At 37.2% G+C, this 23,320-nt stretch overlaps 2 protein-coding genes across 3 annotated transcripts; one reads left to right on the forward strand and one right to left on the reverse strand.

Moving 5' to 3' along the window:
• Nucleotides 1-5,473: 5,473 nt before the first annotated feature.
• Nucleotides 5,474-7,773, forward strand: LOC127790458 (WAT1-related protein At2g37460). Of its 2 annotated transcripts, none has more exons than XM_052319985.1 (8): nt 5,474-5,736; nt 5,811-5,873; nt 6,036-6,152; nt 6,240-6,480; nt 6,573-6,734; nt 6,819-6,970; nt 7,119-7,306; nt 7,458-7,773. In XM_052319985.1, exons 1-8 carry the CDS (start codon nt 5,525-5,527, stop codon nt 7,541-7,543), a joined length of 1,221 nt encoding a protein of 406 aa, XP_052175945.1. In that variant the 5' UTR covers nt 5,474-5,524; the 3' UTR covers nt 7,544-7,773. The 2 variants fall into 2 exon arrangements, with proteins under 2 accessions (XP_052175945.1, XP_052175946.1); XM_052319986.1 differs by having other exon boundaries at nt 5,495-5,567.
• Nucleotides 7,774-9,448: 1,675 nt separating this feature from the next.
• On the reverse strand, nt 9,449-22,893 carry LOC127790459 (diaminopimelate epimerase, chloroplastic). The gene is made up of 9 exons (XM_052319987.1): nt 22,520-22,893; nt 21,830-21,997; nt 20,847-20,917; nt 20,407-20,464; nt 19,813-19,992; nt 12,326-12,410; nt 10,434-10,493; nt 10,187-10,260; nt 9,449-9,824 (listed from the first exon to the last, which is right to left on the reverse strand). Exons 1-9 carry the CDS (start codon nt 22,802-22,804, stop codon nt 9,708-9,710), a joined length of 1,098 nt encoding a protein of 365 aa, XP_052175947.1. The 5' UTR covers nt 22,805-22,893; the 3' UTR covers nt 9,449-9,707.
• Between the last annotated feature and the right edge of the window lie 427 nt (nt 22,894-23,320).

The following is a 23,320-nucleotide window of genomic DNA, read 5'->3' on the forward strand; positions in this document are numbered from 1 at the left end:
TTTATTTTTCTTCTTTCTTGCTCTTCGATCTTCCAATGTTTTTCGAATTCTCCAATCTTCTATTCTTCTATTTTTTATCGTTGTTCTTCTTCTATGATCTTCCCTTTTCTTCTTCCTCTTCCATTGTTCTTCTTCTTCTCCATTAATTTTCAATTGTCGATCTTCCATTTTTGTCTTCCCTTTGCTCGCTAGCCGTTCATCTCTGGCTGTTGCTCACATCTCAAGGATGTAACTAAAATATATTAATATATTATCATTAATTATGCATTTTTTTTATTAATTTATTTAATAAAAAATTAAAACGGCCTGCCCTCTGTTCAAGCAATATTGGACCCTGAACCATTTCCTTTTTTGATTCAATCTGGTTTGGTTATGAAAATATTGGGTAAAATACTCGGTTCTTATTAGATAAAATATGCCCATTTCATCCAATAAAGGTAAAATAATTACTCATTTACTCAATCCAATTTAATCAAACCACTCAAATTGTTCAAATTTAATCGACCCAAATTGCCAAACTACAATCTTTGATTTGGGCAGTCGATGATGGTTTGAATTATTGGAAAAATAGATCATGGCGGTTAAGTTCGGTTTCAAATTTCGATAAATTAACATATGAAATCAACCATTCATATCTTTTAATTTAAACTCAAAAAATCCCTACAATCACTAATTCTTGATGATAATGACACTTTAGATGCATTAATACATGATCGCGTCTTTTAATTTGAAACTCTGTGTCTTTTAACTTTTAGTATTCGATAAAATTGTTTTAATTTCATGTATATATGCGATAGAATGGGATTCTCCCACTCCCCTTTTCCTCCCATCACCACCCACCAGCACTTTGATTTGGTTTTTCTTTTTAGATAACCCAATTTGATTTGGTAACAATAACTTGTCTAAATAAAATATTATTATTATTATTTTGCTATGTACCCAAATAAATTATTCAATAATTGCAGTTGGATTTGGATAAGAAGATAATTTGATTGATATAATCAGCCATCCATGCAAACGTAAAAGAATAGAATAAGAATAAGAGAGCATAATCTTAAAAAATAATAATCAATATGGACAAGAAGTTTGATGCTTTAAGAGAAGTACAACAATAAATGGAATATTAGTAATGCTAATTATTCTTGATATCACTCTCCAATTCGTGTAATAATCGTGCTCTTAATTAATTTTTTATTTTATTTTAAGATATTTTTAATAATCTTTGAGTAAGAAGTTATTTGAGACTCGTTTTATCTACAAAAAGATTGTGGGACTTGGTCTCTCGATGAAAGTTCTGATGCTCAAATCAATTATTGTATTTAAGGCCGAATGATGTAATAATGATACAATTAATGAGATACCTCATTTTTTAAAATTTATGTTTTATACAAGCTTATTGCAAGGTTAATAAAGGATTAAAATTATGCTACGTGGATAGTTGGATTTGATTCCTTGGGTGAGTTTGGTTTGCTAGCGAGAAGATAATTGCATGAGCTTGGAACGAAACCCCTTTATGTCGTCTTGGCTTAGATAACTTTAAGGTTAGTTTCAAATCTTGACTTAAGTTTTTAGATTTAATCTTCTTAGGCCTCCAAATTAAATCTAAGTTAGAGATATTTTTCTATTTATTTCTAAATATGAAATATCGATAATCAATTCTCTCTCTATATATAATAATATCAATAAGGGCAAAAATTGTATTCAAGAAGAATCCCATTACATAATGACTTAAAAATTGAGAGAAGAGCATATTTTACACAATTTTATTTATATTTTGCAAAGTATTACATCTATGATAGAATTAGAAATATTCAATATGGACACGATGCCAAAGGAATGAAATAGGTACTTACTATGTTGAGGGATAAATAGCATAAAAGAAAGCCCTAATCTACAAAAATCATGGAACTGGGGTGGGTAGAATCACACTCCCTAGCTTGTCCATCAAAAGGACATTCATAGCTAAGGATTGGGCTATTCTGGTTTGGATACCTGGCCATCACATCACACATATTCCTTATTATGTATATGTGTGTGGGCATATATTATATATATTCCATGCCCATTATGTAACACATCATTGATGACAGCTTCTGTTTTTTCTTTTTCTCTAACTTATGAGATATGGATGGAGAATGGCTATTTTGTTAGGGTATGATGACCTAATCCTTAACTTATTCCGGTAATCTTTAACATGCTATTAGGATAATTTTTAATAGATTGTAATATTTTATTTAAATTTATAAATTATATAACGTGAGGTTGTTCAAGAAATAATAAAATTTTATACTAAATTGATAATCACTTATAGCTTATTAGGGATCATTTTTATATTTTATGATGTGAGGTTGTTCAAATAATAATAAGGTTCCATATGAAATTGATGGTAGCTTCTACCGGATGAATAAACTTGCAAATGTGCTAAGCAACTCCATATTTTTGTTGTTAAATGTGATTTATATGATGTGGGATTATCCAAAGAGTAACGAAGCTCAACAAGAAATTGATGATAGTTTCTATCATATTAGGAACCCCTTTTAGTGGTGCTGCTTAAAACTCATGTGTTGCATGACGTGGGACAATTCAAACAATGACAAAACTCAACACGAACTTAATAACTTCTATCAAATGAAAAAACTTCCAAATGAGCTAAGCAACCATTGCAAAGCCAAGACTTATGTCTAGCAGAGCCAATTTTTTCATATAATATCATAATATAATAATTAAAAAAAATTATACTCATACCAAATTACCAAAACTCATTAAATTAAGAAGTCTATACAAAATTTTCAATCAACTTTTCATTTTTTTCATATTTAGGTGGGGGCAATTTCAAAAGGAGGGGGGATGGAGGATTTTAAAGAAATTTTAACAAAACCATATCCTAAATGTAATTTTTCAAACTCAAGGGGCAATTGTTCCCTCTCCAAGTCAATTTAGTGTGAGAAATCTAAGCAACCCCCCGCCCCCCTCTTTTTTGTTTTGTTTTAGATTACACGCTATATAACATGAAATGAGATATACATTCTATACCATTAGAACCTCTTTTTTATGATATTATGGTTCTTCTCTTAAAAGTTATATTCCTCAATGACGTAGAATTATCTAAACACTAAACTCTTCACAACCCAGATGAAGAAACTTCCAAAGGAGGTAAGGAAGTCCATAATTTCTTGTTGGATGTAAAGGAATCCGCCTGGACTAGCACCACCACAAAGAGACAGAAAGAGCGAGCTTCCACATCCCCATATTGCTTTGTTGGGGCTATGGGAATCCACCTGGACCCCGATGGGATTGTTTGTCTTTCACATAGCAGCAATGTGGCTAATATATCACAGAAAGGACAATCAAAACTCCATGATTAAAGCTTTTCACCACTAAAAGTTTCCATGATGATCAAACACACATACGTCCCTACCTGTGTGAAGAGAAGCTGTTTCTGTGCTTAAATGGAGTAGCCTTGCTGTAAAACTACTTGTTCCATTGTTGATAGGAAGCTACTTCAATGACATGCTTAGTTAAGTGTGATTATTGGGTTCCTCCTCTTAATTCTTAATTCTTGACATCCTCGTTCAGTTAGAAATCTATATCTCAATCGAATCAAACGAATATCAAAACAGTTTGTTGGTCGACGCCTACTCGGTACTGATCTGTATGAGTTAAAAGTAACTGTTAAGTTTTGTAAGACGAAATTATATATCCAAATAAACTGATGAGGTGGAATTGGGTAATAATAACACATCCAGATGCACAGGCAAACAAACATGATTGCAGCTGCAGGCACTTGAAACAGAGAGTCTAGCAAAGATCAGCCATATCTCAAGAAAAGCAGCTCTTTATAGAAACGGATCCTCAGCAGCAGCCAAAAATCAGCAAGTAAAGTGGCACACAGAAATATGAAAGAAGAAGAAACCCTTTTCCTCTTTTGGAATTAAAAATGGGCTAAATATATTATATATACAAGCAGATGTAATGGATTCCGAATAGGATGTGAGATTCCCGGCGCCAATAATAAAGCATAGAACAGAAAACAATTAAAAAAGTGTGAATTATGGATCTGGAATTTGACTTGTTTCTAGTGCATAATGACTAACGGTTTTAGCCGTCGAATATGGCTAAAAATGAAAGGGGCCAAAGCTACAAAGTAGTTAATAAGTGGGGTTTTTGTATTGGTTGATGTAATGTCAGCTATGGTAATGGCAATGATGAGAAGCTGATGCAAGAGCCTTTTATCCAATCCCCTTCCTCTCTCTTTCCCTCAGAAAATTTGAAGTTGAGATCTTCCCAACATGGATGAGGGTGCTGGGCTCACACAGATGTAGTTTGATCCATATGCTGGATTATAGAAGTAGAGGTAATGGAAATCCAAATTGGAGGTGGATGCCTAGTGCCGATGACAAAGCAAAAGGCACAAAAAAGGGTTAAATAGCATTACTTAGTGGGATTCAAATGGCTAGCACCTAGGATCTTAACCATGGTCCTGGCCTCACAAATAGAAATACCAAGGAACTGGGAGAACATTATTAAGCAGCATTTTACTGTCCATTGATATTTCATCACCTTCAAAAAAATTGTCTATCTTGGGAGGACCGTCCTTGCGCGATCTTCGATACTCGTGCCCTTGATTATGGCAGGAAAAGTAAATTACAGGTGTGAGGTTTTGGCTCACTGCACAAGGTAAAGATCAAACTTATGACCCACTAGACTGACACCAGCAAATCGCTTGTCTAATCGCTCAACTTATGCCCTGGAAGCTATAAAAAAGTCCTTTCTTCCATGAAAATCTACTTAAACTGTGAGATCATACAGAGAAGACAACAAGACCTGTGTGGCTGCATATGAAGACAAAAAACTAGTGTGTCTCTAGTGCATAAGGCTTCTCTATATGCACGGGTTTGACGAGAGTTGTTTTTGTATGTAGTCTTACTATTAGTTTTTTTTTTTTTTACAAAAAGACTATTTCTACAACTCGAATTTATGACCTTTAAGTAAAAAAGAAAAAAAAAAACTACCTTTTTTTCTACTAAGACTCGCTCTCGCTCACATAGTGACTTTGATATGTACTTAATATGTGAACAGTTACAAAGCTATGGAGTTCAATCCCATGCTATACAAGATCTTCAGCACTGGAAATTCAGTTAAGTGGTTTGGTGGTCTAAAGCTTTGCAGTTAAGCAAGAACTTGGTTGACCAATCGCAAATCAATCCAAGGGAATACCCTACAAGTGAATAAACTACTTCATAAACCTTAGTGGTATCAGTCAAACAAATTTGACTCAATAAGTGAACAGATCAATAGATTATTTGTGCCAAAATGTCCCATTTGATATTTATTGTCATACCCATTAATCAAAAAATCCAGTTTTAATTAGTAGTGGAATCCCCAGACACAATGTATGCTGGAAATATTTAACTGCCATGACAGCCTTTAAGAAAAGCCGACTTGACACAACTATAAATTTGGATGCTATGCTGATTGAATTCCCATTTCATTGCTCAAGTTGCCAAGTCTCGAGCATTGAGCAATGGAAAACCAGGAATCCGATCAGCCTATAGGTAAACTCTATGGTAAGTTGAAGCCTTTCTTGGCTGTCATCTTCTTGCAATTTGGGCTGGCAGGGATGGATGTGCTCTCCAAGGTAGCATTGAACGAAGGGATGAGCAATTACGTATTCGTCGTCTACCGCCATGCCATTGCTACCATTGTCACGGCACCATTTGCAGTAGTTCTGGACAAGTCTCTCTCTCTCTCTCTCTCTCTCTGTATTTTCAGTATAAGAGATGACTAAACAATAACTAACATTTCAACAGGAAAATAAGGCCGAAGATGACACGCTCAGTCTTCGTCAAGATCATGCTGTTGAGCTTACTCGAGTAATTTCTCAAATTATTATTCTTGCACAATATGATACAAGTTATAAAAATTTTACAAAAGATAAGATCATAAATAAAAATAACTACGGAGTTAGATTCATGTAGTCAATCCCACATAGTGACAAGCACTTCACTAACTATGCTGTCTCTCTATCTTTGCAGGCCGGTTATCGACCAGAACCTGTATTTTCTGGGGATGAAACGCACAACGGCAACATTTGCTGCAGCCATGTGCAACATTCTTCCAGCCATCACCTTTGTAATGGCTTACATCCTAAGGTAAGTGACAATATGCACCTTATTCATGGATGTACACACACATTTTTTTTCTGAAACATGTCTAGGAAGATGATTTCTGTTGTCTAGGCTTGAGCAGATAAAACTTAAAAGCATCCGAAGTCAAGCAAAGATAGTTGGGACTGTAACTAGTGTGGCAGGGGCCATGCTCATGACACTAGTAAAGGGCCCTGCCATTGACCTGATTCGGACAAGAGGAAGGAGCAGCCATGAAGCTACACAGAGTGGGATAAGTCCTCAACATGCAGTTAAAGGGTCCATAATGATTACGATCGGATGTTTAAGCTGGGCATGTTTCATGAATCTGCAGGTAAGTCACTCTATGAACTGCCAGACAAGAGGATTAAATTGACTAATTGTTGCCTGAAATCATTAACACCCTTTGTTCTGTTTCTACTCTAGGCAATCACCCTTAAGACCTATCCTGCTGAGCTCTCCCTCACTGCTTGGATTTGCCTATTGGGAACAGCTGAGGGAGCTATAGTGGCATTAGTGATGGAAAGGGGAAATCCTGGTGTCTGGTCTATAAACTGGGATACTAAATTGCTTGCAGCTGTCTACACTGTAAGGACAATAAATCTTGCTATTGGTCTTTCACCAAAAGTACTAATATTTTACAGCTATTGCTTAACAAACATGTCTGCGCAGGGCATAGTATGTTCAGGCCTTGCCTATTACATTCAGGGAGTGATTATGAAAGACAGAGGACCTGTCTTTGTCACAGCTTTCAGCCCTCTTAGCATGGTCATTGTAGCGGTCATGAGCTCCTTCATTTTAGCAGAGCAAATGCACCTGGGAAGGTAACTCTAAAGCTAACTTTCAAGCAGATGCTGAGTGTGTGTGCGCGTAGGGGCCGAATGGGGTTTCCGGTTTGCTGCTCCGTCCGAATTTCCGGACCGAGCAGCATTATCCTAGAGCAAATAAGCCAACCAGTGTTATAATGTACAGGGTGATTGGTGCTGTCGTCATAGTCGGAGGCCTTTACCTTGTTGTGTGGGGTAAAGCCAAGGATCACAAGTCCACATCCCAGCTGCCTGAGAAGGAGACAGCAACAGCCAATCAAATGATTGATCCAGCCAAGAATGGAATTGGACTTTGCTGTCATGAAGTCATTACCGTCAATCCACCTAGTGAAGGTAGTGCAACCACAAAAGAACTGAAGTATCATAAAGGAAACTGGATTGTGGGCTATCTTATGAGTCCTCCAAATTGTTAAAATCAGTACATTTTCTGAAGTATTTTTCTTTCAAATATAACCTTCATGAATAGTAACTTTTTTTTTTACAGAGAAACAAGGGTCTGAAAGTGACACAAGGAAAATGATGAAGCAGACAATCAGAGCCAAAGAAGGAGAAATCTGCAGGAAGGCTTAGCTAATTTGTACAATAATGAGGTTTTCCAGATTTGAAAATGTTATCAGATGACACCAATTTTTTGTATTTTGATCCATCAGCTCTAAAGCAATCTTCTCAGTAAGTTGATTATGTGAGCTGTCTGTGAGTGCTTCTGAGTTGCTTACTTGGAACTTAATTGGTAACTAATGTCTCAAGTGCTAAACCATTGAGCAGCCTACAACTATACAACTTTCTGTGTAGGTTTGTAACTTCTCTTCAAGAAAAACAAAATTGTAGCATTCAATGCTTTTATTTTCAAAGCATGTCATACATCCTGTCACATTTGATTTCACAAAATCCTAGATGGATTGATGGAGAATTCTGGTTCTTTCTTGTCCAATGATGTGACACATAAAATTTTTCACTATTTCTCTGTCATTCATTAAATCCATTGCCCATATCCATTCACAAGACAAAGAAAATTTTCACCCAGTCATATTTGATAAAACAGAAGTCTCAAGACCAATCTATTCCCACTGTAAGCTGAAGTTGTTATTGTCCCAAGGATGAACTAGATTGGAATAATACACAAACCTGTGCAGCTAACTTAATGATTTCAATTACCATAAGTATTCAATGAAATGGAGTAAGTGTGAACTTAAAATTTGTGCCAATTGATATTTGATATGAGTAGTTGACATGTGGGGATGAGAATTTGTATCCAATCAATTAATATTTGATAAATTTGATTCATTTAAAGTCAGTATAAACGTAAAATTTTATTTAACAAATAGGGTATAGATGAAAAGAAAAAATTCTTAATCAAGTATAAATAGAATGATAGTATATAGGTCTCAACCCATAACTCGCAATATATATTTAATAAATATATATTTTTTTTATTTACCTTACAAGTTAATTTAAGCATTAAGTTTGGCTTTTAATAATTTCATTTTATAATATGATCATGAAATATTCATGCTAGAACAGTATATAATAATAATAATAATTATCATTTTATTTTTTTTAAGCATAATTACAAACATTGTCATTATTATATTCCCTTTTTCTTATTTTACTGTTTTATCTTTTTATTATTTTTTTTCCATCTCCGTTTTGAAAATTGTTAAATGCTTGATTTTAATTAAGAATAAATTTGAAATATTAGCTACAAAGCAATAAAAAAGGTTACAAAAAATATTATAATGGATCTTTTTTAATTTTATATAAATTAAATAAGGACAAATCTCTACTGGATAATTATTACTTGACAGAGATAATAAAAGAGAACTAAATATGTTAATTAAACATCGTAAACATCACAAATATTAACACACATGTGAATATGCCACTTTAATGCTTGGGCATAAACATATATTAGTAGTTATAAAATTTAGTCGTGCCTTTCTCAAATTTTTTAGATGAATAATCGAGTGTCTATATTACCAATATTGACACTCACATAAAAAACCTTTAAATTTTTTAAAAAATTTGCCTGATAATAATTACAAGTTAACATTTCTGTGCAATCTTTTAAAAATATCCTCTAATTATTGTACATAAATTGTATAATTTTTTTTTTTTTTTTTTGTTCCTTTGCTTAGAGGACCTTTCTTTGTGTGCTTGTTAGTCATTTATTGTGATGTTCGATATGAACATAAAAATGTGGGCACTTTTATAATTTTTTGTTTAATAAAATTCTTATTTACAAAAAAGAAAAAGAAAAAAGAAACATGTTAGCCAACGAGCGAATACAAGCATAAGAAGGGATGTAGGACAAAGATGGAGGAAAGGGTCCTTAAGTCTATATTCATTCCATTGCCATTTATATTGAGATGATAAACTCAACCTAGTGAAATCCTGCTCCTATAACCCTTAACAATTAATAGAAAAAAGTAAATAACGCAAATCAAGAACAATAGAGAGAATTAAAGACCATACCGATCAACAGAAATCATTAAATCCACTTACATTACCAGGTGTTTAAGGAATGGCATGATAATCTAAGGGCCAGAAGGCATTAGTTCAAACAAATCCTCATATCCTTTCACAATTCAAAGAGTATCTAAGATTCTAAAGGCCAAAAATCATAACGGAGCACTACCTCTAGTCAATCTAAGCAAACAAACATACATGTTTTAGTTTATACAAAATTCAGGTGACATATCAATTTCCTTCCTTTGTCAAGGCTTTGAGGAAGCTATTATAGAGGCACTGATCCATAGAACACTACCTCAGCTGGGCCTGTCATATACACACGGTTGTCTTCCTCATTCCACTCAATATCCAATGGCCCTCCAGGCAAATCAACAGTACATCTCTGTTATCACAAAAAAGAAAGCCAGGCTAAGGAAATCTGAAAAGCAGGCAACAGAAAGCCAAAGAAAGGAGCCCGGAACCTAGAGGAAAATGTATAATTTCTTTTTTCTTTTTGGTTTTTTTCCCCCTTTTCCCTTTTCTCTCTTTGTGCATTAGGGTATGAAACAACTATCAATAACCAAAGGCAATGCTAAATTGAAAAATTGGATGGGCACAGAATCATCCATGAAGAGAACCTAGAGAAGCAGGTGCAAGAATATTGCTTGCTTGAAATGCAAACTTTAACACAAGGGATGGTTTCATTTCTCTTAGACCTACACGCTGACTTTTATGCATGAATGCCATGGTTCATCCAAAACTCACCCTTGCAGCCCGACCTTCAAGAACTGCGGCAACAACAACTGCACAAGCTCCAGTTCCACAGGCTAGAGTTGCTCCTACAACAGCACGGCAAAAGCTTCAGCATTAACCAACAGAAAAGCATCTGACTTCCAACGACAATGGGAATATGTGTGAACATGGCTGTGTGTGACAGAAATGTTAATTTGTCTAGATTCAAAATATTTATTAAGCAGCATAATGAATGCACTGAGAAGTAAGAAGCACTAACCCGCCCCACGCTCCCAAACACGCATTTTTAAGTGTGAACGAGAGAAGACTTGCACAAATTCTGCAAAATCAGAAAATAATGAAACCAAAACAGGCAATTAGAAAAACAGTACCAACAAAAAAAAAGGGCATGAACTTCAATTAGAAGAATTATATTATCATTCTCTTAACATTACGTTTTCAATACTTCAGGGTTTAAAGAGCAGTACAAGACAGTCTCATAAGATTAACAAAGGTAACCTATTATATTATGTAAATATCAAAACTAAGCAAGAGATCCATATTAGATCGGTAGATCCATATTAAATAAGTAAGAACAGAGTGGCAACAAACCAAAAAGACAAAACACCTACAAGTGAAGGAATTTAGGAAACCAACTTGTTTTCCTGAGCATTTACTTATATTCTACTAAGTAAGGCCAGTGGATGAAATTAAAGAAGTTTGTAGCAAAAGAGGTAAAGGAAAACTGTAAAATTACTTTATGAGAAATATTTAGATATGACACGTGATATAACGGTCATACAGAAAATATAATCACTGATGGAGAATATGGGAAACTTAAATTCATGTAGCCAACCCCGCTGAATCAGATTAAGGATTGTGATGACGATGATGATCATCATCTTTAAAAAGATCTCAATGAAGTTAACATGCAACTTCAATTTAGTTAGCATTGGATTTCCATCCAGAAAATGTTAAAAAAAAAATCATTACTTTCTACTCTTTATTTCACATGTCATTCAGTCCAAGAAATACTCAAATATGCCAAAGCAAGCAAAAGAAATATAAAAGGTTAATGCCTCTTTAAATTTGTGTTAGTTTAAAAAAAATTTGTTCATTTCCAAAATTTCAACATGAAAACTGAAAGCCATGTTTAAATTTGTGTTTGTTGTTAAAAAAATGACTGCACCTTATTCTAATCAAGTTAATCTTGGTGGCATGATATTCATAATGTCAATTGACTTCTAAAAGTCATATTGACAATACAAATCCATGCATAATAACAATGTAGCAAAATTTTATGCTAGATGTTCATTTTGATGCAACTCTCTAGTAAGGGAATGATGAGATAAAGTTTCAACACCATCTTTATATGGAAAAGTTTCATGAGATGAAAATAAATAAAGATAATTAATATAGTCATGTTTCATCACATAGTTAATATTGTAACCAACCTGTACTTACACCCTTAAAAAAAAAAACCCAAGTCCAAGAAAATGGCAAAAACAGAAATGCCCAAAACTTCTCTCTCTCTCTCTCTCTCTCTCTGTGTATATATAAAAATAATATTTATTTTATATTATAATTTTACTTATAATAATATGATTACAATGATAATATAAAATAATATATTATACTAAAAGAATTCAATCATTAATTACTAATAACATAATTATATTTAAAAAATAAAAATAAAAAATCAAACGGTATTTTCAGTTTCAGTATTTCCTTTTTTGACAACTGATATCAAAATCAAACGGTAGATTCAGTTTCCATTTTTTGATTTAGGAATTAGGACTCCTGGATCATGGAGTGACACAGGCACTGGAGATATAATGAAAACTATACAAGGAAAATGTTCCTGGAAAGTGAAACCAAAAACTCATTACCCAAATTCCTCTAGCATAACAAGTTTAGTTAAGATATGGAAGATTAAGCATGCATTCATGGGATAAAGGTACAGTAACAAGTTTAGTTTAGTTAAGATATAGAAGATTAAGGATGCATTCATGGGATAAAGGTACAGTAACTTTCATGGGTCATTTACTTAATGGATTAGTCTGTTGGCTTCACACACACAGATGACAGAAGGGGGCAGCTAATTACAACTTCATGCTCCTGAAACTGACCTCAAATGCAAAATTACATGGGAGGCAGCGGACAAAATCTGACCTGTGTTAGTTCGGGAAGGGAACATCTCATGATGCTCAAATTTTGGACCAATTTCTGCCAAATTTAGTTCATCAACCTGCAAATTCTGCTTAGAGCAGAAACGCTGAATGCAATTAGAAAGATAAAAATGCGAAAGGGATAAGATTACCACCAACAAGAGTCATATTCATCATTAGTTCTTCTTTATTTTGTACTCAATAATAGGGAACAGTTTCTAATTACTAAAGACATTGACAACAGCAGACTAGGAAAGATTATTAGCTAATTGCAATGTCAAGGAGAATCTCACTAAGATAATTACACCACCAAGTAAAACATACCAACTCTACCCTTTCATAAAATACTCATTTGCATAAACTAATAGTTGAAGCATATACATGTCAGATCCTAAAGAATGATAGAAACAGAGGAGAGGGAGAAAGAAGGAGAGATTGAGGGAGAGTTGAGAGAATTTGAGAGAAAGAGAGGGAAACAGAAATGAGAGAGAGAATGGTAGAATGATTCAATTCAATATTCTTGATAGTTCCTTACATGTGCTCGGGGTCCTTTATATATAGGATCCCGCGAATACATTCCTACCACCAAGCTTATTTACATATGTATCCCCTTCTAGAATTAGCTAACCGCTTCCCTAATTGCCCACACATGTATGCTAGACCCCCTTTACATGGTATATTCTACTTCTACATATTAAGACCGTGACAAATCCCCCCCCCCCCGGCTTGAGACAATTCTTGTCCTCAAGAATGCTAAGTAGGTTGGCTACTTGGGGAAATTGCCTCAGCAAATCAAGCAAGTATTCCCAGGTGCTCTTGTCTTGATGGAAGTTCAACCACTTTACCAACACTAGAATGATAGGAGCCCCATGCTTGTATAATACACTCCAGTCCAGCATAGAGCCGGGCTCTGCTGTGACATTTGCATCTATAGACAACTATGGTAAGTTGGAAGACACATGTTGTGTTTCCCCTGATCTCTTGAGAAAGAGACGCGAAAAACCGGGTGAATTCTAGACCCCTTAGGTAGTTGTAGTTGATATGCCACCCTTCCCACCTTGGCTTCAATCAAATAAGGTCCATAGTACCTAGGGCTTAGTTTGCTCACCTGACCTTTAGCAATTGCCTTAAGGTGTGTTGGCCCGAGTTTTAGGTATACTCTTTCCCCCACGTTGAGCTCCCTTTCGCTCATCTTCCTATCAGTGCACTACTTCATGAGGTTTTGGGCCAATGCCAACTCTTCCTTGAGCTGTTGCAAAACTCTTTGCCTCTTCTCCAAGTATGCCTCTACAATGGCCATTGTGGTGTGCTATCCCACTACTAGAAGTAGTGGAGGCTGATACCCAAATAATGCTTCGAAGGGTGATCTCTTCGATAAATGCATGGTGGCTGGTATTGTACTACTATTGTGCCAGGGAGATCCACTTATGCCACCCTTTAGGATGCAAGAAACACAAACATCTCAAGTAGCCTTCCACACATTGGTTAACCCTTTCATTCTAACCATCCGTTTGAGGATGATAAACTGTAGACATTTTAAGCTTTACCCCTAAGGATTTCATCAATTCCTGCCAGAATAAGCTGGTGAAGATCTTGTCCCTATTTGAAATTATCGACTTAGGAATCCCATGCAGCTTCATCACTTGATCCAAGAAAGTTCTAGCTACTTCTTGGGTTGAGTAGGGGTGGGTTAGGCCAATGAAATGTGCAAACTTAGCGAACCGATCAACCACCATGCAATCATTCCCTTCTAACTTAGGTAGACCCTCAATAAAATCCACGCTTATACTTTCCCAAGCCTGTGCAGGTATGGCTAAGTAGGGGCGAAGCCAAGAAATTTTTTAGTGAGGGCTAAATTTTTTCGAGGGGAGAGCCGACGACTGACGAGGGCGAGCGACGACCGAGGGCGAGAGCGCCAGGCAGATGTGGCGCTAACGAGTGACGGAGCCGAAGAGAGGCAGCAAGGAAGAGCATCTAAGTGAGGCAAGCGACCAAGGAGAGCGAGCGAGTCAACGACCTTAGCGACGATCCGAGTCGTCTGACAATGGCATGGAGGCCGGAGCGAGTGAGAGCGAGAGATAGGCAGCCTGCAACCCACAGTGAGCGAAGCTAGAGAGAGGGAGAAAGGTAGGGGGATGGGCGACTGGGTGAGGGGGCGCTTGAGCGAGAGAGGGACTGAGGGAAGGTTTCCAAATTTTATATCGGGCCTGAGTGCAGGCCAAAATTAATTGTTGGTCAAGGCCCGAACTGGGCCTACACTAGCTCCGCCCCTATGGGTAAAGGCTGTAGCAAACCTGGTTGGGCCACGGTTTCGTACCTGCATCTACTGCACACGTCACAAACCATTACATACTCGGTAACATATCGTTTGAGATGAGGCCAGTAAAAGATTTGTTTCACCTTATGATATGTGTTCTGAATTCCCAAGTCCCCCCCCCCCCCCAATGGAGACTCGTGAAGGGAAGTCAATATCTTCTTCCTCAATATCTCACTTCCACCGATATGACTCTTCCTTTGTACGTCATTACCCCCTGATGCAATGTATACCCTAGCTTCCCATCAGGATTCAAAATCAATTGCTCCAATAACTCCTTTATTTTATCATCTCCCTCATAGCTAACCTCTACTTCCCGACACCAATCAGGGTGATAACAATAAGGGCAGCCGATTCTCCTTCTTCTAGGCACCTAGACAAGGCATTAGCAGCAACGTTTTCTCTCCCTTTCTTATACTATATGTTGTAGTCTAGGCCCATAAGTTTAGCCATTCCCTTCCTTTTGAGGTGTGTTAGAACATTGGTACTAGATTAGTGTAATTAGATATCAGGAAATGTTATGTAAAATTAGTGTTGTTTAAGTTATGTCTTAAAGGTTAGATAAGGCTTCTAGAAGGATTGTTTCTAGAAGGACAGCTGGCCGATTGGTTATGTAACGGTCAATTGTGGGGAGTTTTTCTGTTGTATAACTCCCGCACCTATGGCTTATAAATAGGGGTCAGGAGCGAACTTTAGGAGGCACTTCATTTTATGCTTTGTGCAGAAATTCTATCTTGTGCGAGAAAGGGTATGTGTTGGTTGTGTGTGGAAGAGTGAGGCGGGTATTGCTGTGTATACTCTGTTTAGGAACTCTATAGTTTTCAAGTTATATGGGCTATGTGAGAGTTCAGTCAAGAGCATATGTAACAAACCTATTCAAGATAGTGAAGAAGTGAAGACCAAGCCAGTTTGGATGTAGGTCTCAATTTGAGACAGAACCAGGATAATTCTTGTGGTGTTCTTATTTCTATTTTGTCTCCGTTATTTTTGTGTTTTGTTATTTCTTGTTGCTATGAGGATTTGAGAGATTCTATTTGTATCTTGGTGAGTGCAAGTGTCAAAGAGAGTGTTGCGAATCAATGCTAACAAAGTGGGTATGAAGCTTATGTTGTAGTAATAACTTAAGGTTCTCACAGTCAGTTCTAATTATGAATTGACCTCCTTCCAAATAATACCTCCACCTCTCGACCGCCATTATTATTGCCAAAAGCTCCTTTTCATATATACTTAACCCCAAATGTTTAGGGGACAAGGCCTAGCTAAGATAAGCCAATGGTCTCCCTTCTTGCATCAAACACTGCCCCACCCCCACCCAACACATGTCAGTCTCTAGTATGAATGGCTTATTGAAGTCTAGTAATCCAAGCATTGGAACCTTGCTCATAGCCCCCTTCAATTGCTCAAATGCCTTCTCAACCTCTAGCCCCCAATGAAATCTCTCATTTTTTAATAACTTAGTCAAAGGCTGGCAGATGATACCATAATTCTTTACAGACCGCCTATGGTACCCCATCAGCCCCAAAAACCCCCCTCAAGGCCTTAATGTTAGTAGCCCTTGGCCAAGCCACCATAGCAACCACTTTTCTCGAATCTGTACTCACCCTGGCAACCGAGATAACATGCCCCAAATACTCTACTTACTTCTGACCGAAGGCACATTTGGATTTCTTAATATACAATTGAAGGCACATTTGGATTTCTTAATATACAATTGGTTATTTCTGAGAACCTCAAATGTAGTCCTTAGATGTTTCAAATGTTAACTAAAGGTTGGATTGTATATCAAAATATCATCAAAGAAAACCAGAATAAAATGGTGTAGGTAAGGTTCAAAAACATGGTTCATGAGCGATTGAAAGATGGTTGGGGCATTGGGCAGCCCAAGAACTCATAATGGCTGTAATGGGTTCTAAAGGCAGTCTTATGGATTTCATCAAAATTCATGCGAATTGATGATATCCTAAATGAAGGTCTAACTTGGAAAAGTAGGTAGCATTCTTTAGTTCATCAAGTAGGTCTTCGATTATAGGGACGGAAAATTTGTCCTTTATGGTCAAGGCATTGAGTTGACGATAGTCAACAAAAAAATGCCATGATCCATCCTTTTTCTTGACAAGGAGGACAAGGGAAGCGTAAGGGCTTTGGCTATGTCTGATTAGGGACTGTTGAAGCATGTCCCTAACCATTCTTTCAATCTCAATTTTTTGGTGTGGAGGGTATATATAAGATCTCACATTAACAGGTTTTGAGTTAGGTTTAAGGTTAATTAAGTGGTCAAAGGCTCTTTTGGGAGGTAGGGAGTTAGGTTCTACAAATAGGTTCTCATACTCAAAAAAAGCATATTAAGTTGGTGTAAGAATTGTACCTCCAAATTGCTCTGGTCTGGAGTGTTGGCCATCTACAACTCCCCTTCTCATTCCCTTCCATCCTCCATTTCCTCCACTGTCTAGATATAAAATAATTGGGCTAGTCGAGCCCATTTACTCTTGAGCAATCTTTGACGTTTCCTCCCTGTGATCATCTTGCAAGTACCACTCTCCCGGCTGCCTATAAAGGTTAACTTTTTTCCCTTTTTTTCAAACGTTACTTCCATCTGGTTAAAATCAAAGCTAATAGGGCTCATCTATTTCATCCAATCCACCCCAAGTACTACATCACAACCCCCTAGTTTAAGCAACCTTAGGTTAGCCTAGAACAACTCCCCTTTCTTTTGCTAGCAAAATCTAGTGCAAGTTGATTTGCTTAGCACCTTGTTGCCATTGGCAATTGTCACGGTCAAAGGTTGGGTCCCCGTAGCCTATAGTGGAGCCTTTTAGCAGTACCCTCGTCCAAGAAACTGTGGGTGCTCCCACTATCAATCAAGATCATCAAGTTGCCCTCTTGTACCTTCCCTTCCACTTTAATAATTTTATTGTTTGTTAGCCCTTTAAAGGCATGCAATGATATTTCTCTGTTGTCATCCCCTACTACTTCCATCACTTCTTCTACTCGCTCTTCTTCCTTTTCTAATTCTTCATCCTTCCCTTCTAGCAAGAGCAATTGCCTCTTGCATTGATGTCCTGGGACATACCGGTCACCACATCTGAAACAGAGCCCTGCTTGCCTTCTTTGTTCTATCAGTCTCCCATTCTAACCTGTTGAGGAATTAACAAGTGCAGCTACTTCATACTCTTTTGTCTCGAATTCACCCTTACTATCTCATTACTGTACCCCTTCGCCACTAGTACTGCAGGCCCTATTATATTGACTCCCTTATTCTGCTACCTCTGCTTTTTCATGATGGCTTCTATCAAAATCTTTTGTAGCCTAGCATCCTAGGTAGCTTGTCCACCGTTTCCGAACATAACATCTTGACCATAGGTCTGAGCTCCTTACTTAACCCACTCATGAAGCTGGAGACAAAGCAAGCTTCAGAGAGATGGGGGTTTAGGGTGACCATTATTGACCTTAACTCCTTAAATCAAGCTTGATAAACTTGTACTCCCCCCTCTTGCCTGAGCTTATTGAATTCCTCCACCACGTCCATTTTATTTCTATCTCCAATCCTCTCACACAGTTTATCAACAAACTCCTCCCATGGACATTCTCCTCTAACCAACGACCACCCTTGATACCAGGCATCTCCCGCATCATTAAGGCAAGCAGCCCTTAGTGTTACCCTACCTTCCTTTGAAACAATGTGCCAGCCAAACATTTGCTCACATCTCCTCACCCACCGCCTGGGATTACTCCCATCAAATAGGGGAATCTCTAATTTAGGCATAGGGAACCCTTGTTGATTAACTACAATTGGTCCCTCTCGCCTTAGATCTACTCCAATATCCCCTTTTTTCTCTCAGAGCAGCCTCAATTTAAGAGGGCCCAATATTCCCATTCCTTACTCCCTGACCAGTCATAACTGTTTCTATCTTTTCTCTCAGGGAAAAATCAAGCAATAAACTTACTTGGTTTTGGCATGTAAACATCACTATAAAATTCTGCAGTTAGTCCTTGATTTGAGCTCCAAATCCTGTCCAACCTTCTCTCCAAACCCCCTAGAGATGTGTCCATCTTTTGATCCATCCCCATGATCGCTTCACGATTGCAATTGGATCCAATCCCTAGCAATTTCCATTTGAACTTGTAGATCAGTCACCATCGAATGGAATTGTTGTACCTAGGGGTGTTCAAAAAAACCGGTGCACCGTGGAAACCGGCCAAACCGAACGGTTTTTTTTTTTTGGCGGTCGAAAACGGTTTGGATTCTGTCCAAACCGCACGGAACCGCACGGTTTGCGGTTTGGACAGTTGGCGGTTTGGTTTTAAACCGAACTACCCAAGAAAATAAATAAAAAATTATTATTATAAAAATCTAATAATTGGCAGCCCCATCCTATTTATTTTTTATACTATTTTGTCTTTATTTTTTGCTCCTATTTATTTATATTTAATTGTCTTTATTTACCAATATTTGTGTCTTTATTTACCATTTTTAAATATCTTTTTTAGTGATTTTAAGTAGCATTTTAAACCGCGGTAAACCGCACTAAACCAAACCGCGGTTTGGTTTAGTTGAAAAATCGCACTAGCAGTTTGGCATGCTACAAATGATTTAGACCGGCCAAACCGCACCGCGAACACCCCTAGTTGTGCCTGCGACTCCAAATTCTTCATTCAGGTCCCTTCCTCCATTGCTACCTACCAAATACCCTTGGCCTGGACTTACTCTAATACCAAATTGTCAGATCCTAAGAGATCTTACGGTAACTCTCTAGAATTCGATGAAGAATTCCATAGAATCCTAAAGAATGATAGAAACAGAGGGAGTAAGAAGGAGAGATTGAGGGAGAGTCGAGAGAATTTGAGAGAAAGAGAGGGAAACAAAAATGAGAGAGAGAATGGTAGAATGATTCAATTCAATATTCTCAATAGTTCCTTACATGTGCTTAGGTCCTTTATATATAGGATCCCGCGAATACATTCCCGCCACCAAGCTTATTTACATATGTACCCCCTTCTGGAATTAGCTAACCGCTTCCCTAACAGTCCACACGTGTATTAAGACCTTGACAATACCTCTTTATGCAATTAGCATTATCCAAATTTACATAAAAATAGGTCATAATCAGGAAAAATACAGTTCAATACAGAAATGAACTTCCACAAAAAGATGTAAGAGAGTTGTCTAAAACACATACCTGTATTCCTTTTCCACCAAATGTGACACAATGTGGGTTTCCCATGCTAACACATGTTACATTCCAGGTTACTCCATCTACATCAAGTTCTGATTTTACAACAGAGTGTTCTTTATTTGCAGGAAGTTTTGTAGGGACATCAGAAGCTTTCAATATTGGTTCACCCATATCAACTCTGACCTACAAAATCCAATAAACAAGGTATCAGAAAATATTATTTATGGTGCAAGAAATGATATAGAGCTGGTTTATTATGACAGAGAAAAAAATTCCAATTTTTTATCAAAGTCCTGCCTTTTGGAGGAATTTCAAGCAGCGTTGACAGCATTGTCAAAAGGAATAACACAAACAGAGTAGATTGATGACCATGAGGACATGAGGGAAGGAACTGTATGTGATACGACAGTAGGGACTCGGGTGTGGAAATGCATGAATGAGGTTTTGGGCCTTCAACTAAATGCGTATGTATGAATAAAAAGTAAAAATTATCAAAAAAAGGACTTACATTACATGCAATTAGAAAAATATTAGATTTTTCCTAGCAACAAATCAGGATGAACTCTTATAAATTCCCATAGACTGGGATGAAATTACCTTTCCATCATCTTGAATTTCAGGAACAATCAGACCAGCACCTGTATGTATTGTGAAACTGCAAAATCAGAGAGAATGTCAAAGCACGTACAAAAGTTTATTGGCTGACCATGTTCAACTACATTTTTTTGGGAATGTACACAGATTCATGCCCAAAGAGTCCTAGTATATTCAGCATTCTAATGCAACAAGCCATTGCTGTGTCTAATTAAGGAGAAACAGACTCAATGAAAGATGAAACTTTTAGTAACGAATTAATTAAATTTTTCTAATTGATGAGGAAAATAAGAGATAAAAGAATCCCGTGTAAGAATGTTGAAAATAATTATCGAGTTTCTACAAGGGAAGGGGGATTTGTAAGCTATAGAATCACAACCTAAGCACAAAAAGAAAGAAAATATCTCTTCAACTGCCACAAAGACACTGATAACTGTCCATACCTATGCCTTCCATGTAAATTATCAAGCTCAGCAATAAATCTAGCAAAGCACCGGACTCCATTACCACACATCTACAAGAAAAGATAATCACTGTTTAATCAAAGCACTATTTTCATCTATCAGAGCTAATAATCAAGCTTAACACAATCAAGCACGATTATGTCAAGCGCATGAACAATAAATGACAAACTAGACCAACAAACAACCTAATGCGAACAATAGTAAATGATATTCGAGTCAAGCCCCATGAGCACTTTCTAATTATCTGGACCACATCAAAAGTAGTGAAAGCGTGCATCTATTTCTGTTACTGTTTTGCCTAAAGTAATTGAATGCTGGATTTATCGAAGAAATCAGGAAGATATAAAGATGATTTGGCAGTAGTTAGTTAATAGGACATAAATGTAACTAATTGTTTTATTAAGGGTAGATTTGACTTTTATAAAGTTAGTTATTTCCCCTTAGGTATTTCCGCCCCCCTAGTCTATAAATAGAAGGGTGCAGAGGCCAGTCTTCATCATCAGTCATTCATATCTTTCATTCCTTGGGTTCGGATACAGTGAGTGGCGAGAGTAAGAGCTGTGTGATTCTAGTTCTTGTTGTCTTCATTAGAGTATTGTATTTGAGAGGCAAGGTGGTGTGGAAGAGGGGTATTCTTGTACTGGTTTCTGATTTGTTTCTAGTGGATTGATTGCTTCTTGGATTGCTGGATGTAGTGCCATGTAAATGGCATGAACCAGGGTATATCTTGCGTGCTGCAATCTGGTTTGATTTTCTCACTTTTTAATTCTGTTTTCATTATCTACTTTCAGTATTCAATGTTGGTTTGAATTCGGTGAGGTTCTTGAGTGATTCTTGAGAGATCATAGTCTCGGTTTTAACAATTTCATTTGGTAGAAGAACTTGCTTATAATTGTGCACATACTTGATCAGAATTTCTTAATAACAAAGCACAAAATAAAAAACTGTAGATTAGCACTTACCTCGGGTTCACTACCATCAGAATTGAAAATCCTCATGCTATAATCAGTGCCGTTGATTCCCAGCATAGCAAAGATCACGCCATCAGCACCAATCCCGAAATTCCGATCACATAGCTTCACTGCCTGCTCCGGGGTAATTTTAGGCTCCATTGAATCACGGTTGTCAACCTAAAAATTAACAGCTTACAATAATGATACATTAGGAGTGATCCATTGCATAATGATACATTAGGATTCACATAAAATACAAACTTAAGCTAATCAGCAAAAAATAAAAAGGCAAACACTTGATTGTCAGCATCAAAAGAAAAAGCGTAATGCTTTTGGAGTGCTAATTCAAAAATGTCTCAAAACTCGCATTTCCCATTTCTCTCCTTTTTCATAGGCAACCAAGCATGGTAGTTTCGGACTGCATTGGGTTATTTTTCTCAAACCTGATTTTCATTTCCACTACAGAAAACCAGAGAACGCATCTTGTAAACCATTTCTAGAAACTTCTTCGATCAATTTCTTCTCATAAGACAGTTTTACTAGAAAAAATAAAAGTCAATTTTGCAAAAGCTACAGGACAACAGTGATGCACCCGAAGTTTCTGTTGCTTCCATTCTGAATCCAGCGAAAACGAAGAAGAAACTCAAAAACGAAAACTTCGAAAATGCAACCAAACAGGGCCAAGGATCGTCGCTTTACCAGGATGAAGTCGTTACCGAGGCCGTGGTACTTGACGAAGTGAAGGAATCCACTTTCTTTGCGATCCAGGAAGGAAACTGGAGAGATTGCATCGGAGGCTTCGATGCTCATTGAAGAAGCCGAAATGCGAAGGTTAGGTTTTCGGAGAGCGGTAGCGGTTGACCTGAGATTGGACGGCCGACGAGAAAGAGGAGGAAACGAAGAACAGCACGATCCAGTGCCGGAAGAGGCGGAGCGGCGAGTGGCGGCTGAAAGAGATAGAGAGATGGAGGTGGCGGCCACCATTGCCGTCGACTGTTTCACCAACTTTCACCGCTCTGCGCCGTCTCGGTGGACTGGAGAGAGAGACGGCTTTGAAAGAGAAAATGGAATGAGAATCTGAATAAGGCTGTTTATGGACTTGATGGGCCTGGGCTTATCTTGGGCTCAGAGCCCATCACGGTTAGGTCAGAGACTAGTCCAATTCTAAAACCACCCCTTCAGATCTAAAATTCGAGTTGGGATCTAACTCTCTATATGACACAATTGTGGTCTTCTCCTTCCTAACCTAAGCCTATAAGAAGGAACAAATCTCAAAAGACATGTAGGTCATTTTTATTGTGTACTCATTTGGCCTTGCGAGATAATGCACGAAAATATTTCGAGACGCTCTTTTGACATTTTTGAAAAGTTTTCATTTTCGAACTGTCATAAAATATTTTTGAGCTATTTCTATAATTTTGAAAACATTTAGGGATTTTTTCTAAATTTTTTTTGAATACATGGAGTTCATTTTTATTTTTAGATTGAATAATTATTTTT

Source organism: Diospyros lotus, chromosome 14 (assembly GCF_014633365.1).
Source record: "Diospyros lotus cultivar Yz01 chromosome 14, ASM1463336v1, whole genome shotgun sequence".
In the NCBI taxonomy this organism is placed as follows: Eukaryota; Viridiplantae; Streptophyta; class Magnoliopsida; order Ericales; family Ebenaceae; genus Diospyros; species Diospyros lotus.

What these genes read in the sequence shown, in the direction of transcription:
- LOC127790458 (XM_052319985.1), top strand. Translation starts at nt 5,525, where the DNA reads ATGGAAAACCAGGAATCCGATCAGCCTATAGGTAAACTCTATGGTAAG. An exon ending in CATGTTTCATGAATCTGCAG is followed by an intron (nt 6,481 to 6,572) that starts GTAAGTCACTCT and finishes TTTCTACTCTAG; the next exon opens with GCAATCACCCTTAAGACCTA. An exon ending in TGCTTGCAGCTGTCTACACT is followed by an intron (nt 6,735 to 6,818) that starts GTAAGGACAATA and finishes ATGTCTGCGCAG; the next exon opens with GGCATAGTATGTTCAGGCCT.
- LOC127790459 (XM_052319987.1), bottom strand. Translation starts at nt 22,804, where the DNA reads ATGGTGGCCGCCACCTCCATCTCTCTATCTCTTTCAGCCGCCACTCGC. An exon ending in AATTTACATGGAAGGCATAG is followed by an intron (nt 20,465 to 20,846) that starts GTATGGACAGTT and finishes CTGATTTTGCAG; the next exon opens with TTTCACAATACATACAGGTG. An exon ending in TTGAAGGTCGGGCTGCAAGG is followed by an intron (nt 9,825 to 10,186) that starts GTGAGTTTTGGA and finishes TTGTGATAACAG; the next exon opens with AGATGTACTGTTGATTTGCC.